Source organism: Maylandia zebra, linkage group LG1 (genome assembly GCF_041146795.1).
Source record: "Maylandia zebra isolate NMK-2024a linkage group LG1, Mzebra_GT3a, whole genome shotgun sequence".
NCBI classification, from domain to species: domain Eukaryota; kingdom Metazoa; phylum Chordata; class Actinopteri; order Cichliformes; family Cichlidae; genus Maylandia; species Maylandia zebra.
This window is the reverse complement of record NC_135167.1, coordinates 12,998,836-13,014,677: the sequence shown is the minus strand read 5'-3', so window position 1 is coordinate 13,014,677 and position 15,842 is coordinate 12,998,836. Positions and strand designations below refer to the sequence as shown.

Sequence of the window (15,842 nt, the reverse complement as noted above, 5' to 3'; positions counted from 1 at the left end):
AAAGTTTCTGGGCTGCTTTTCCTCATGACACCCATCCCCCAAGATTTTCTCCATTTAAAGCAATGCTTTGTCAGGGATTGTAACATCCTAGTCCTTTTACTGGATCAGATTTTAATATACTAGTACATGCCCATGCAACAGTATTGTTTGGTCTGTTTATAAACTGATATACATAATAAGAAGGAGCGAGAAAGTATCGTAATGAAACCATTTTTGTTGATCCCCTCCAATGCTCAGGTCCTGCGCTAGTACATTGTTAGGTGGATGCCAGGCAATGTGATTCGGTATATAAATAACGTTGACGATTTATGGATTCAAGACATTATTTTCAAGAAATTAAAAGGATGTAATGCTTTCATAAGATGTTACAGATACATAAATGTTGCAAATGGGTCATTTCAGCTCATTGGTTGGTGGTTGTTGGGCAACATGATGATGTAATTATTTGCACCCTATTTGAACCCTTAAGGGCCAAAGATGTACCTGTGTACTAAGTTTGGCTTAACTATTAATCACGCAGGAAGAGTTCATAAACAAGCAGATAGAGATTGTGTATATTATAGTGAAGATCCAACAAAATTCTTTGTGTGTACAATATGGAAAATTATGGGTTAATTGTTTATTTCAAAAACTTAAGCAATGCCATCATCTCCTCAGTTGTGATACTACTCAGCTACATGTGCTGCAGACAGTACTCGGTGTCAGTGCTTGGTTGTGTAAACTATGTACTGGATTCATTTTTAAATTGCCCTGCGGTTTTATTTTGTTTTTTCTGTAATCTTTTCAGACAGAAGTTTTCAAAGCTATTCTAAATGGCTCGCATCAAGCAGTATTTCCATGAGATACATTAAATATGATGCTTGTTTTTTAGAAATGATGATTGAATAATGGGGATTTTCTTGGCGTTTATTTTGTCTTGGATGTGAATATTACACTTACAATTTTACAAGAAAAACACTTGGGAAAGACTGCATTTGGTTTCCTCTTTGCGATATAATCACAAAACCGTGTTGTAGATTTAATAAAAACTAAATGATTTCCTCAAATATTAGAATCTCCTATCATTTTTTCTGCAGCGCAAACTTCCATTTTTATAGTGGGGGAAAAAAAATCAGTATACGCTAAGGCACTGATAAATACCCTGTGCCCTCATCATATTTGTGCATCTGTAATTGTACAGCCCACATGTCTCTAATTAGTTTAAATGCCCTGCCGGCTCCTAATCTGAATAGTTGCATTTACAAAGCCAATCCTCACCTCTGTTCATATCAGCGTGATGACAGCCATATGCTGAAGTCCTTTTAAATTTATGTTTTCTCTGTTCTTTGGTTTTTTGTTTAATTAATGATGAAAGAGTGTTAAAGTGGTTCATTTATTCCAGGTTCCTGTTTGGATTTGAGGCCTTTTTATTTAAAAAAAAATGTTTTTGTGTTACATTTCTCACACAAAAGAGGTAATTATATATATTCTTTTTCATCTTTATGTTGACGTAGGTGGTAAGCCCAACTATCAGTTCTCCAGTTTGCCAAGAGCAGTTAATTGAAGCTGGAAAGCTTGTCGACCGCTCGGTGGAAAGCTGCGTCCAGGCCTGCCTTTCAGCCACAGAAGATGGCGAACTTCTCAAGCAGGTTAGTTTGGTTTAGTTTAGATCAACATTGCGCTAAACCTTTTGCTGCCTGGTGGAATAATAAACAATGAATCTCTTGTGTTAAAGGTGAGTGCAGCAGCCAGCGTGGTTAGCCAGGCTTTAGGAGATCTCCTGCAACACGTTCGTCAGTACACCTCAAGGGGAGAACCGATTGGGCGCTATGACCAGGCAACGGACACCATTATGACTGTCACTGAGAGTATTTTCAGCTCAATGGGAGATGCTGGTGAGTCCAATTGAGGAGAATTTTCTAGTACTCTAAAATCTGAAATATGCTGTGCATTCAGTGCATGTACAGTGCCACTCTTCCTCACTTGAAGTCAGGAAGGGTGGTATTGTATGAGGACGACAGGAGTGACGGACAAGTGCTGTATATGAGTGTGGTGTAGGGCATGTATGAGGAGGCAGTGAGAAAGTGATGAGGTATGTGCTAGACGTGACAGATGGGTCCAAGGTGGTGGTGAGATTACATCAGGGATCAGCTCTGAGCCCCTTCTTGTTTGTGATGGTGATGAGCAGGTTGACAGATGAGGGCAGGCAGGAGTCTCCATGGACTCGGATGCTCACAGGTGACATTGTGCTCTGTAGTAAGAGTAGGAAGCAGGTGCAAGTATGCTCTAGATAGAAGAGGAATTAAAGTCTGTAAGAGCCAGTGTGTGAAAGAGAGGCAAGTGGACAGGTGAAGAAGCAAGTTAAATACCTGGGGTCAGTCATCCTAAGCAATGGACAGTGTGAGCGTCATGGGTAATTTGTGACAGGTGAAGGTTTACAAGGTGGTAGTGAGACCTGCTATGATGGTTTGGAGACAGTGACACTGATTTAAACAAAAAAAAGGAGGCAGATTTGTGGATGCTGAGATTGTTGTTGCGATTGACCAGGATGGACAGGATTAGAAACGGGGACATCAGAGAGACGGTGCAGGTTTAGCGGTTTGAAGACATGAGACAGTTTGGACATGTGCAGATACAATGGACAAAGGATATTGAAGATGGAGCTGTTGGGCACGAGGAAAAGAGAAAGACCACAAAAAAAATTCATGACTGATGTGACAAAAGAGGATGGAGGCAGATGAACTGGTGGGGCGACCAGATCATCTTCAACTCTGGGTCAAGTGCTCATTTAGAAAACTCAGCATGCTAATATGCTAAAACGGAGACAGTTATAAAGTAAACATGTTATGTGTCTTTGTCTTGCTGATGACCTGTTTCCATCATCCAAATTTAGAAGTATTATGAAAGTAATTGCTGATAATCTGGAGAAGGGGGAAAAATGAACACGAAGAAATGAAACAATGACTAAAACACATTCATTGGCTTGTAGGCAAAGCTCACAGCTACTAGCTGATAAGTGCCATCTAAGCTGTCCAAGTGAAATCAAGTGTCAGCGTTGACTTATCAACACTTTTAACCCATGAGAGCTGAATCGGCCTGAAGCATCCTCCAAAGAACCAGCCATAAGTATATAAATAGTTACCACAGCCTACTCTAGAGCTAAAAATGTGAAACTCAACCTGTTATTCTAAGAAGTTTGAGTTTAAATAGACAAATACATTAAAACAGTGCCAGTAGGTGCATTTTTCTTTAAAAAAAAACTGGCTTACCACATCTCTAAGGCTTGCAGTCCCTGAGTAGATGCTTTTGTGTATCTGTGCCTCTTCCTGTCTTCTCCTCTGACAGACTGATGTGATGCTGGGTTTGAATAGACTCCTGTCAGGCGTTGTGAGTCCACAGAGAAAAGCTGACAGTGATTTTAACAAGCCTGACAGTAGAGAAAGACCAATAGATGGATATAGATGCACTGAGAATGTCAGGGCCTAGAGGTCAGCTCTGACAAAGTGATTGGCCTGACAGTAGAAATTGCTGTTTATTCTTCTGAGAGCTAAATAAAAGAACGACAGAAAACGCCGCCTTTGAACTGGTTGTCAAAGACGGTATGTTATGTTATGTCACACCCAGTATAAAAAAGATAAAGTGTGAAGAGCATTAAAAGAGTCGCTCTGTCAGTAGTGTCAGGTTGAAGGATCACCTTAGACAGTCACATGAATTACAGAGGCTTATCGTAAAGTAGCTTTTAGGGTGTGTGTCTTTGGCACATAGATTATAAACAATAATTTCTTTCATCATTTTTTATTTTTTAAATATTTTAGTCTAGGGCTGTTCGATATGACGATATAAAAACGTCTATCGTCAAAAGAGCTTTTGACGATAGACAAAAGAGCTTGACAAACTCTTTTGACTACGATGACCTGGATGACTGAGAACCTTCACAGACATAAAAACGTCTATCGTTTCATTTTACGCTATCGTTTGTTTCGTGGTGTCGCAAAATAAACTGTTTAGGGCAATATTTTTTCATTATTTTGATGGTCACTGTAGTGGTTATATTAATTTCTTAAAGTTCTCTCTTTCTCTTAGATTTAATATAACCACACTACAGACAGACAAGCGTTTGTTTTTATGTGCTGTCGTTAGCAACAACGACGGTAAAACCACCGCGTGTCCGCTTGTTCCACATAAACCTTTCACGATAAAGCTCAAGATCCTGTTGAGACTTTTCAAAATAAACTGAATCACGTGAAAGATGACGAGTGTTTACGGATGAGAAGCAAAAAAGAGCGGTCAGGTGCTAAAAAATAAACCTTAGACTCAAACGTTAGAACAGGCTTTCCCCCGCAGCACGCCGTGTAATAAATACTCACAAAGCAAACGGCGGCTGTTACAACTTATGTCTAAAAATGTATCGTTTCATGCATCGGTTAAAACACTCGACTCCAGGTACACGACGCCCAGCTGGAAACACTTCCTGCAAGTCGAGCTGCCGGAGATTCACAGAATTTACAGAAAATGTTACACTTTTGTGATTTATATCGTTATCGGACGATAGGTGTCTTAATATCGGGATATGAGATTATAGTCTTATCGCACAGCCCTATTTTAGTCTGTAATCTTAGTCTTAGTCTAGGAAAGTTTGAAATGTGCTAGTAATATTTACATTCACTGGTTTCTTTGTGTGTCACAAGGGAGATATAAAGTCCTCCAGATCTTATTAGGAATACAGCTCTTCACCCACACAGAGTGAAACATGTTTGTATATTTTCTTTCTCTCCCACCAGGCTCTCTTTTAAAGGGCCCTTGTTACACCTCAGTCATATTTATTACTTCAGACCGTGGTAATACAAGTGAATGCACAATAAGGAAGCTTAAAAATTCTGTATCTTACCTTATACTTTCTTGGGTTTAAAATTTCCATCAAAAAAGGTCTTTTGATCAATGTTACATCTGTTGGGCTTTTTTCTTTCCACTTTGACACCAGAGGGATTTTATCTGATTCTTTTGAACGTTTCCCTGAGCTCACCTGAAAACATGTGTACCTGCAAGCAGGATTTCTAATATCACATGTTGTTTAAAAGCTGATGTTCACTCATCGCAGTGCTTATACCTCATATGCATCTCTTTTAATAATGTAGCTGGAGTCGTGCTTGTATTAGTGAAACTTGAATCTTTGTAAAGATTTCTGCCTTTTAGTTAATTGAGCTTTTTTGTGGCAAAACCACAGAAACAAAAAGATTGCTCAAAGCAGTGTAAATTTTATATAAGCTTAAATGTCTGAAGGGGATCTTTTATGTTGTCTTACTGATAGAAAATTAAAATATTTCAAATTTAAAAATCAATACTGTCTTGTTAAAATGTTTATCTGCTCCGCTAGGGTTTGCCAGCATGGGAACATTATTGCATCGTTATCACTAATCAGTACAAAAGAAAGCAGTTGTTGAGAAGGGTTTGACTAATATTGCAAGTGGTTAAAGAAATTTTAAATGCTGTTATCCAAATTGTTCATTATTCAGTAAACTTGGAAGCATTTGCAGTAAAGAGATCTAAAAGTACCCAGTACAGGTTTCTTAAAAACAAGCAACCACCCGGTCTTTTTTGGGAAGGGACTCGATTCTGTCCCAGCTGACATTGGGAGAGGCTGTGTACACCCTGTATAGATCCTTAGTCCATCACTGGGCTCCTGAAATTGAACAAAATTCCAAAGCCAGTATTATTTTTTTGTGTTATTTTATTCCTCCTAAGCCAGAATTTCATACTTTGTTGAACCATTTTTGCTTTTTTGCTTTTGCTAGTGCATGGTTGTACATCTTGGTGTTTAAAATACCTCTTGTTCATAATTTGTAGGGTTATACATCACATTAGTGGGAAACATTCACTGACATAATTTTAATCCATTCATTGAGAAAACCACTCCACGAGGAGGGATTAAAGGAGCCTGTCATTAGTATGACTTCTACATTTACCCATGTCTCTGTTTCCCCTCATCTCTCCTCTTTAATCCGTCGCTGCGTTTCTCAGGAGAGATGGTGCGTCAGGCTCGAGTCTTGGCTCAGGCCACCTCCGATTTGGTGAATGCCATGAGGTCCGATGCAGAAGCCGAGGTCGACGTCGACAATTCTAAGAAGTTGCTGGCAGCTGCTAAATTGTTGGCTGATGCCACAGCAAGGATGGTGGAGGCAGCAAAGGTAAGAATCATATTTATTAAATGGTGAATGGACTTTTTTTTAGTCGACTTGAGCAATCAAAACACTTTATCCTACGCACAGCACTTTTTTTTGCATCTAAGTGCTTTCCATCTAATAATCACTCTGCGATCAAGGGATCAGTGGCAACTCAGGGTTCATCATCTTGCCCCTTTAGTATGCAGAGTGGAGCAGCCAGGTATCGAACCAGCAACCTTCCAATTCTCCTTAGGCTAAAATTTCAAAAACATGCCTGTTTATCTTTTTTGGAATTTGGCTTTGATACCTATTCTGTCCCCAAAAAGACTGAACTGAGCTAAAGATTTCATTTTAATCTCAGTAATGGCATTTTTAAGATTGTGTAAAGATCCAGTGGGCTTGGCTTTGCTTCTCCGGTATGTATAAAATGACCTTTATAGTGACAGCAGAGGGGAAAGAAGCAGAACCAGAGACCCCAAGAGGGAGGTAGGTGTGTGTGTTCACACAAAGGGGAGAGAGGTTATTCTGCTTGGTCTTGTTGGCACGGTTCTAATTCTTTAATAAAAGATGACCTTAAAAACTTTTTCAATTTAAAAAGAAAAAAAGCCCCTCTTGATCCTTATTTCTAGGATGCTTTTCTCAAAGTCAACATCTACAGGGTCAGTCTTCTTGTTAAGCTGCATATTGAATTGTTGTTGGTTAATGTTGTGAATTAGCGTTGGTGGTTTAGTGACACTGCTCATTCTTTTGTACTTGTAGAGTTTGTGTGTTAGAGTTATTTTATTTTAAATACTTTGAAATTACACATTAAAAATCTAGGCCTTGTTTAGTTGATTTATAGACACTTGGAGTTGTGTGAATAGTGACTTTTATATTGCTAAAATTTCTAACATTCAGGCAGTTTTGGAGCTCACTGAGTAACAAATTATACTTTGAAATGAAATGAAGAAAATCCTGCTCCCTTAAACCTTCCTCTGGTAAACAGCAATAGTTGAGATTAGGAATTACTTTGAAGTACAGAAACAATAATCAACTAAAGTGTAAAATTCACAGAATTGGTCTGAAGCAATATATTGTTTAGTTTTCTCTCATCTACTTATTACTTCATAACTTTTTTATGAAAGCAACATTAAAATTGCCTGGACATCAAAATTGATTCTCCCCAGACTTTTGAGGTCAGGCTTAGCTTTGCCTCTTATCTCATCGTCTTCTATCCAAATTATTTATCTGCTATCTTTCGACATCGGTCCCGTTATCTTTCAACAGAATCTCACGCTGATATTAATAACTCTCAACTTCCACCATGAAAATTAAATGATGCCCTCCAGCTGGTTGGTAGAGTCTGATGCCAGACTTATCACCATCACAGCTGTATGTTTATCCGTGTGAATGGAAGCTGAGACCTTAGCCAACCATTGCCTTGGTAATGGGTTTAGCATATTTAGCTTATTTCTTTTGCTCCAAATTGTAAAATCAATGCTGATGCTTGAGCACTGTTGACTTGCTGAAACTCGCGTACCATGCTGCTATTAAACAATCTCGGATTTTAAAGACTAGTTCCCCAGGATGAATTCTTTCTTGCAAAGTGTTGTTACACCCTGTGGAAAACATCACTTTCTAATAATTATGCAAATTGGCTGCTCTATTTAAATGGTGTCAGCAGTTGCCAACAGGCTGATGACAGCTGCAAACTGCACCGACTCGAAACCGGTTACTAACAACATTTTAACTCTGATTAATGCTCTTGGAGCACAAAATTAGTTTTGTTTTTGTCTGTGTGCTCGTGATATATTGGGTTGCAGTGACTTCTGCCAGTAGCATCAGTGAGGTTAAATATTTCTTTAATGACATGTGTTGTTATGCACACCTTCCTCTCTGTGTAGCTGCAGGTGATGCTCCCCATTAATTAACTTAATGGCAGAAGGCTGAGCTTTCTCTCCAACAGCAGGAGACGGGAAGGTGCGAGTACCCAGTAAACATGTACCGCTGTATGTATAAACAGGAAGATGGAAAAGCTTCTTGATATGAATAAACAACAGCTCCTGACATTTAGCCGTCTACAAAGAAATGATTGTTTGCATCAGGTTGAGCAGTGGGAAAGTCATTTTCAAAGATTTCTCGGGACTGGACGTTCTAAGATTATTTCTTCCTGCCTTGCCTATCTGTCATGTATAGGCTTATCTGTGTGTGTGTTCTCAGGGAGCAGCAGCCTACCCAGAAAATGAAGACCAGCAGCAGAGACTGAGGGAGGCTGCAGAGGGGCTGCGTGTGGCCACTAATGCTGCTGCTCAGAATGCCATCAAGAAGAAACTGATCAACAGACTGGAGGTCAGCAGAGCAAAATTAGCAGTTGCACATCGACCCAAGTGAATAAGCTACCACAGACAGATGATATTTCTTCCTGAATTTAGCCTGAGAGGTGATATCGTGCTATCTCCAGCACCAATTCTAAATGTCACCATCTCTAAAGTTGTATTAGTATTAGGATACTGTGTCACCGTCTACAAAGTTCAAATGAGGCACCAAAGATTAGGGAAGATGAGATTTTGATGTTTACTAAGCTGTTTTCACCATTTAAATGTCAGGTTTTAAATATTTGCTTCAGTTTGTTTATTTCTTTCTTTTTGCCTGAAATGGGAAAAGAAGTGCAATCGAAATGGATCGAAAGTTGCTCGTATGCCTTAAGGTTGCTTGACTCACAACTCAATATCGCCTCAAATAATAATGTTGAGCTCGTTCAGAAGGATTTCTAAAATTCACCTGATTTTGTTTATTTAATTTCATTTTTTAAATGCACTTTCCTTGTACATAGTCTTTTTACATAACGCCTTTTTTTTTTTTTTTTTTTTTTAAATATAGGAAGAAAATGTATGGAAACACAAGTCCCACTCTTAATTATTAGTCTTTTATGCTGCATATTTAGCAGCATATTTACCATTTCAGCATCCAGAAGCAGAGGAGTGAAGAGAGTGTGACACCGTGACTGCGAAACCATATTCTACATGTGACGTTTGTGTGGGTCTTGTCATTATTCCTCAGAATGCTGCCAAGCAAGCTGCAGCTGCAGCCACACAGACAATCGCCGCTGCTCAAAACGCCGCCGCCTCCAACAAGAACACAGCTGCTCACCAGCAGCTGGTGCAGAGTTGTAAGGTGAGGGATGTTGCTAACAGCAGGGTGCCATTTATTTTTGGTGGTTTTGGCTTCTTTTTTTTTTAATGTGAACTGCATTGAAACTTTGTGCTTCATACTATGTTTCTTTCATATCTTTATGGTAATGTGTCTCCATGTTTGTGTGTGTAGGCAGTTGCAGATCACATCCCACAGCTTGTCCAGGGAGTCCGTGGCAGTCAGGCCAAACCGGAGGACCTGAGTGCACAGTTGGCCCTCATTATTGCCAGCCAGAACTTCTTACAGGTGCAGCCCTTTATGATCTTTTGGTTTGCCTGTTTTGCTGGTGTGGGGATTGTTAAAAGTTTATGTGCCCGCACTCGTACTGGGTAACTTCAGTCCTACATTGGAAACCAGGCTAAAAGTATAAATAGTGCTTCTGTCATGTGGGGACGTTAAAAATAGGCCGGTAACCTCTTTTTGGTGTTAGCGGGCGGTTACAGAAATGCTGGTGTGATGGTATTATGTGTTAAATACCTAACTGGGGTTTCAGAGCCCCACATAATACCCTTTGAAGAAATATCAACAAGTCTGTGAACTACACAGTGCACTGGTTGCTTGATTCTCTAAGGGAACGCGTTCCGTTGAGCCCTATACGATTTAAATAAATACAATTTTATTAAAATTTAAATTAATGTTTTTTGGGGGGGTTTTTCCCCACATCTCTCTCTCTCTGCAGCCTGGCAGTAAGATGGTGACCTCGGCCAAGTCATCTGTTCCCACGGTGACTGATCAGGCTGCAGCCATGCAACTGGGTCAGTGTGCCAAGAACCTGGCCACCTGCCTGGCGGAGCTGAGGACGTCTGCACAGAAGGTAGAGCATAGACACGCACGGGAATTCTTGCATTCCCATGTGTGCATGTAGGAATTTATTCTTGCATGCATAGTATTCACAAAATGACTGGATTTTGGACATGCAGATCGCATGTGCAAGAAAATATTTTACCTTTGTGGTTCATATACAAATTTTAGACCTCATAGGAACAGACAAAAAGCCATATAGACATATGCCATATACTTGCTTTTGTTTCTAGGCTCATGAAGCTTGTGGCCCCATGGAGATAGACTCTGCCCTTACAGCCATCCAGACCCTAAGAAGTGAGCTACAAGATGCCAAGATGACTGCTGTGAATGCCCAACTAAAACCACTTCCTGGAGAATCAGTAAGAAACATTGTAGCCCCATAAAGCAGAGTCGGGACTCAGCTGCACTAGATTCAAGACATGCTCATGCTGCCAGTGCATGAGCATGTCAGAAGTGAGTTTGCAGACTAATATTCTGTTTTCAGTTACTAAAATACAAAGCCCCCCCCCCCTTTCTCTAGCTGGAGAAGTGTGCTCAGGATCTGGGAAGCACCTCCAAGTCTGTGGGATCCTCTATGGCTCAGCTGCTCACCTGTGCTGCACAAGGAAATGAACACTACACAGGTTGGTACTGCTGACATCATTCTAGTAAAAAAACCGTCAAACCGAGGCAAGAGGAAGAAATCTTTATCGTTTTAGGAAACCACATACAACCTTTCATCTATTGCCTCAAGAAGGCCTACTTCTTTATTATAAACCAACTAGACCCGCAGCTTGATGTCGCACCTTAATGAGCTGAATTTATGGTCACTAGTTGTCTTGACCTTTCTCAAGTTCATCCTGTGCTATTTTCTCTTGCTTTGCTCTCCAGAATGTAGCACACACAAGGCTCGCTGGTGATTTCATTAGCTTTAACAGTATCCTCGGTTAGAGCACAGCCCAATGAACCAGAGGAGAAATGCACCCATCGCCTGGAACCCGTTTTTCCTTTTTCCTCCCCCTTGAGTAATCTTGTTATCCGAACCATAATATGGCTTCATTCCATTTGTTTTATCCTATCCAGCTAATTTGTTGTGGATGAGATGTCACATTTCTCATGAGACTCTCATTGTCGGTTCCTGTCTGTGAGGGGAAAGAGCCTCATGGCACCTTGTTGCTTGTTGCTTCACATTTCTCGAGACAGAAGAATTACTTTTTGTGCCTTTAACAAATGCCATTACAAATTTTTATGACTCGAAGATGACAGTGAACACTGTCTTGTCACAAAGTGTCATAGCTTTAATAACGCACTGTGATGCCTCTGTGTCAGTTACATTTGTACTCTCTCTTACCTCTGATCATCGTGCGTGTAGGAATAGCAGCCAGAGAGACAGCTCAGGCTCTAAAAACACTCGCCCAAGCAGCCCGTGGCGTTGCTGCTTCCACCACGGAGCCCAAGGGCGCGGCTGCCATGTTGGACTCGGCCCGTGACGTTATGGAGGGCTCTGCGCTTCTCATACATGAGGCTAAGCAGGCACTGATTTCCCCCGGAGACGCTGAGAGCCAGCAGAGACTGGCACAGGTGAGATGGTTCAGAATTGCTCGAGGTTATGGAGTCCAACACTGCAGATGGCAGGAAGGCTCGGTGCAGCCCTCGGCTTCCTTTCAGATTATGGCACCTGTGCCTTAAAAGTAAAGTCATCAAAATAAACTCCTGAACAATCATGAACTAAATGAAATACACTGTTAAAAGTAATATTTTTCCCCTGGGACTCACGGAGGAATTGAACAGGAAGTTTAATAATAGATCTTACTGAATATGTTGTGAATTTACACGATGTGACTTTTAAAGATGAAACCAGGTTCTGTTTTTGTTTAATATATTTATTAATCAGCCTTTCTTTCTTTTGGTTAATATGTTTAGTTGAATATTTACGTTTAGAAGGATATCTACGTCTGCTTGGTGATGCAGTCAAGTGAACACCTGTCAAATTTAGCAAGTAGCTCTATAATAAACCAGGTGGCAATTTATTGCAAAGTATTTTAATTATTTATACCTCGTTGCCCAGGTGTTTTCCACTCAAAATGAATAAATGATGTGGTATCAATGGAGAAAAATGAATATTAGAATAACCAATTAGTGTTATCTAAGACCTTTTGGAAATGTTTAGTAAAACAAAAAAATTTTGGATGTGCGAGCCTCTCTGTTATCTTTGAACTGCTTCACTGAGATGTCATGTTGTTGTGTGCTTCAGGGGTCGCTATGTGATATTTATGATGGAAAAAAATTCTGTTATTTTCCATGAAGAAACATGACAGAATGAGACAGTTTCTTAAGACTCAGGTCTATGAAAATAAGTAATGGCTTAAATAAAATATACAAATAAAAGTAGTACAACAAATGAATGTAATAAAAAAATTCTATAAACTAATCAACTATACAATAAATGACCCTTTAAAATAAAAATAATGGCCTGCTCCATAAGTCTATTAAAAAGTGCAGCAGTTTGAAGTGAAAAATGTTTGTTTTCAGAGGCGTGACAGCTGAACAGTCTCACTACATCTGACAAAAACCTTTTCAGCCTTATGGACAACTGGCACTTTTTGGGGATAATTGCTATGCTCATTAACGTTTTGAGTTTGGATTTCTAGATTAGCTTGTCCACCTGTGCCCACCCTCCTAACCCAGTTTGCTGTGTGTTTCAGGTGGCGAAGGCTGTGTCTCATTCCCTAAACAACTGCGTTAACTGTCTACCTGGCCAGAAGGATGTGGACATGGCTCTCAAGAGCATCGGAGAGGCCAGCAAGAAGCTACTGATTGAAACCGTGAGTCATCGGAGCTCTGCCGGCACAACATCGGCATCACAGATTGCTTTCCGTTCCCACGGCGGGAGGGAAAAAAAGAAACAACCTCGAGAAATATGTGATTAATGACGCGTACAAGTTAAGAGCAGGATTGACCTTTTAAATATCATTTCAAGCATTCTTTAGTGACCACTTTTAAATCATTCAGCAGCGTTGTTCATCTGACGGGAGTGTAAACCTGATTTCATTTAAGCATGCAAGTCAGGAAAGGGGCATGATTTACATTTCTATTGCTTTTTAGACATTTGTCAAGTTTCAAATTTAAGACTGAACATGTTTTGGTTTACAGACAGTTTTCAGTTTATAGGGTTAGCACTAAAGTGACATCATTATTGCTGATACACCTGCTGTAAATGCATTGGGGAACTGTTAGATATTACTCTGACGCTTACAAATAATTTAATTTCTTTCATCTTGAATCATTCTATTTTGTGCTGCCTTCAGATCCCACCCGCCTCAAAGTCATTCCAGGAGGCCCAGAGTGAGCTCAACCAAACAGCAGCTGAACTAAACCAGTCAGCGGGCGAGGTGGTCCACGCCTCCAGAGGCTCCAGCAGCCAGCTGGCTGTGGCCTCTGGAAAGTTCAGCCAAGACTTTGATGAGTTCCTGGATGCTGGCATCGAGATGGCTGGGCACACTCAGGTTGGTTTTGTATCTCAATTCCAACATCTGGTCATCAATATTAAGACAGTAGTAGCACGTATCACAACTCAGATATCCCAGTAAAGAGACAAAGACTTCAGACTCCTTTGAAATGTATTTTCACACGCTTGTGTGTGTGTGTCATTCTAGAAAAAGGACGACCAGGTGCAGGTGATTGGTAACCTGAAGAACATCTCCATGGCTTCTAGCAAACTGCTGTTGGCTGCTAAAAGTCTGTCTGTGGACCCAGCAGCAGCAAACGCCAAGAACCTGCTAGCTGCTGCAGCAAGGTACTACAACTGGCCCCTACACACACCCACAAACCATGATTTTTAATATTTACAGCAGATTTGATTGGTAGTATCTCATGATAGATCTTAAGATCAAAGAGTCGATATAAGGCTCAAGGTCCAGGGTTCGGTAATAAGACTAACAGCAAATAATTAGCTGTTCAAAGCTATGAACATAATAATTCTATTTTATTGCTATTGGTTTAGATCTGTTTTTTAAACTACCACTTTACTCATTCGGTAATGAGCATATGGTAAAAGCGTCTATCAAGGCAAGTGGGCTTTGTTATGATTTTCACATTATCAGCAAAATGCACTCAGACATCTGCTTGCTATGATAACATACTCATTAATGGGTTTAATGGGGCCAATTTCAGCTGCCAACCAAAACGGGTCATTTAAAAAATTAAAAGCAAACAAAAAGAGAGATGCAAACAAAATGTTGAGACGATCAGATAAGGGGATGAAATTGATAAGCTTGCACAAACAAAAAAGACGTAGGTATTTGCAAGGGTGAGTGTATAAGCTGTGTTATTAGCACACAGAAACAAGCAGGAATAATTCTCACATTTCAAAAGCGACGCGCACAGAATAAAAGCCTGTTTCCCTTACGCTCTCGTGGACTGGAGTGTGATGTTTGTTCCTCTTCTCTATGCCAGAGCTGTGACTGACAGCATCAACCAGCTGATCACTCTGTGCACACAGCAGGCTCCAGGGCAGAAGGAGTGTGACAATGCCCTGAGAGAGTTGGAGGTAAATAAAACTTTTCCACCTTGCGATCAAGCATTCGCGATCAAGCATTCGCAATCATCAATGGTGTCAGCGAGTTTCAATACAAGCTGTGGATTATAAGACGCCTCTCTTTTCTGGCACTGACTAATGAGAATAAAGTGAAAATAAAAGCCTCTCAAACTTCTTTAAAACCTTTATTCATCTCCCAGGCTGTCAGAGGAATGCTTGACAACCCTAATGAACCGGTCAGTGACCTCTCCTACTTTGACTGTATCGAGAGTGTGATGGAGAACTCGAAGGTAGGCTTTTGACTAAAGCAGACAGACACAAAGCACACGGCACACTTCCAATTAGGCATCTTAAGCGTACCATTTCTTCTCTGCCGACTCTCTGTTCAGGTCCTGGGAGAGTCTATGGCTGGCATTTCTCAGAACTGCAAAACCGGGGATGTGTCTGCATTTGGCGACTGTGTGGGATCAGCGTCTAAAGCCCTGTGTGGCCTCACTGAAGCCGCAGGACAGGTACAGAGTGTTAGAACAACGATTGTCACGCTCCCTGGGCAAATAAAGAAACAGCAGTCGGGGTGATTATGGGGAATGCTGTTTGATGAGTGTTATTTTTCCACAGGCTTCTTACTTGGTGGGTGTGTCAGACCCTAACAGTCAGGCGGGACACCAGGGTTTGGTGGATCCCATACAGTTTGCTAAAGCCAACCAAGCAATCCAGATGGCCTGTCAGAATCTTGTTGACCCAGAAAGCAGCCCCTCCCAGGTATATCCACTGTTCTGCTCATATACAACCAAAGCCAGTTAATTATATAAAAGTGTAATATACAGTGCCAACATAGCACTGTGGTTACGCTGTTCTGCAGAGATGTTATAGTATGATTCATTATCAGACCAGTGTGTTGGACTGATATGTGTTCAGAATAGCATTTCTAGAAAACAGAATTATTGAAGCAGACGGTTATCCGTTTGCTCAGAATTGCTTAATATTCTGTGCAGAAGCATCCAACTGTTTGGTAGCCAGATGCTTTCCCTGCAGATCTGGAAGTCTAATATTAATATTTGCTCTATTATTGCCTTTATTTCCATCAACAACTGTCTGCGTTGAAGATTAACATCTTTTTGTCTAATTATGCAACTTCTTAAGCACTCTCACATAAGTCACATTTCAGCTCATCGGTCTATACCAGAGATTTTAATGAAAATCTTTTATTA

At 40.5% G+C, this 15,842-nt stretch overlaps 1 protein-coding gene across 2 annotated transcripts in view; it reads left to right on the top strand.

The window, feature by feature from the left end:
• The window catches only part of tln2a (talin 2a), a 99,953-nt gene that overhangs the window by 61,544 nt on the left and 22,567 nt on the right, over positions 1-15,842 (top strand). For both annotated transcript variants that reach the window (XM_004539565.4, XM_076881664.1), the window contains exons 20-36: positions 1,494-1,628; positions 1,715-1,874; positions 5,998-6,164; positions 8,340-8,468; positions 9,180-9,293; positions 9,444-9,557; positions 9,991-10,125; positions 10,346-10,474; positions 10,636-10,738; positions 11,467-11,675; positions 12,800-12,919; positions 13,403-13,600; positions 13,751-13,890; positions 14,550-14,643; positions 14,832-14,921; positions 15,021-15,143; positions 15,250-15,393. In XM_004539565.4, coding sequence (XP_004539622.1) covers positions 1,494-1,628; positions 1,715-1,874; positions 5,998-6,164; positions 8,340-8,468; positions 9,180-9,293; positions 9,444-9,557; positions 9,991-10,125; positions 10,346-10,474; positions 10,636-10,738; positions 11,467-11,675; positions 12,800-12,919; positions 13,403-13,600; positions 13,751-13,890; positions 14,550-14,643; positions 14,832-14,921; positions 15,021-15,143; positions 15,250-15,393 — 2,304 coding nt within the window. The remainder of the gene's footprint in view (positions 1-1,493; positions 1,629-1,714; positions 1,875-5,997; positions 6,165-8,339; positions 8,469-9,179; positions 9,294-9,443; positions 9,558-9,990; positions 10,126-10,345; positions 10,475-10,635; positions 10,739-11,466; positions 11,676-12,799; positions 12,920-13,402; positions 13,601-13,750; positions 13,891-14,549; positions 14,644-14,831; positions 14,922-15,020; positions 15,144-15,249; positions 15,394-15,842) is intronic.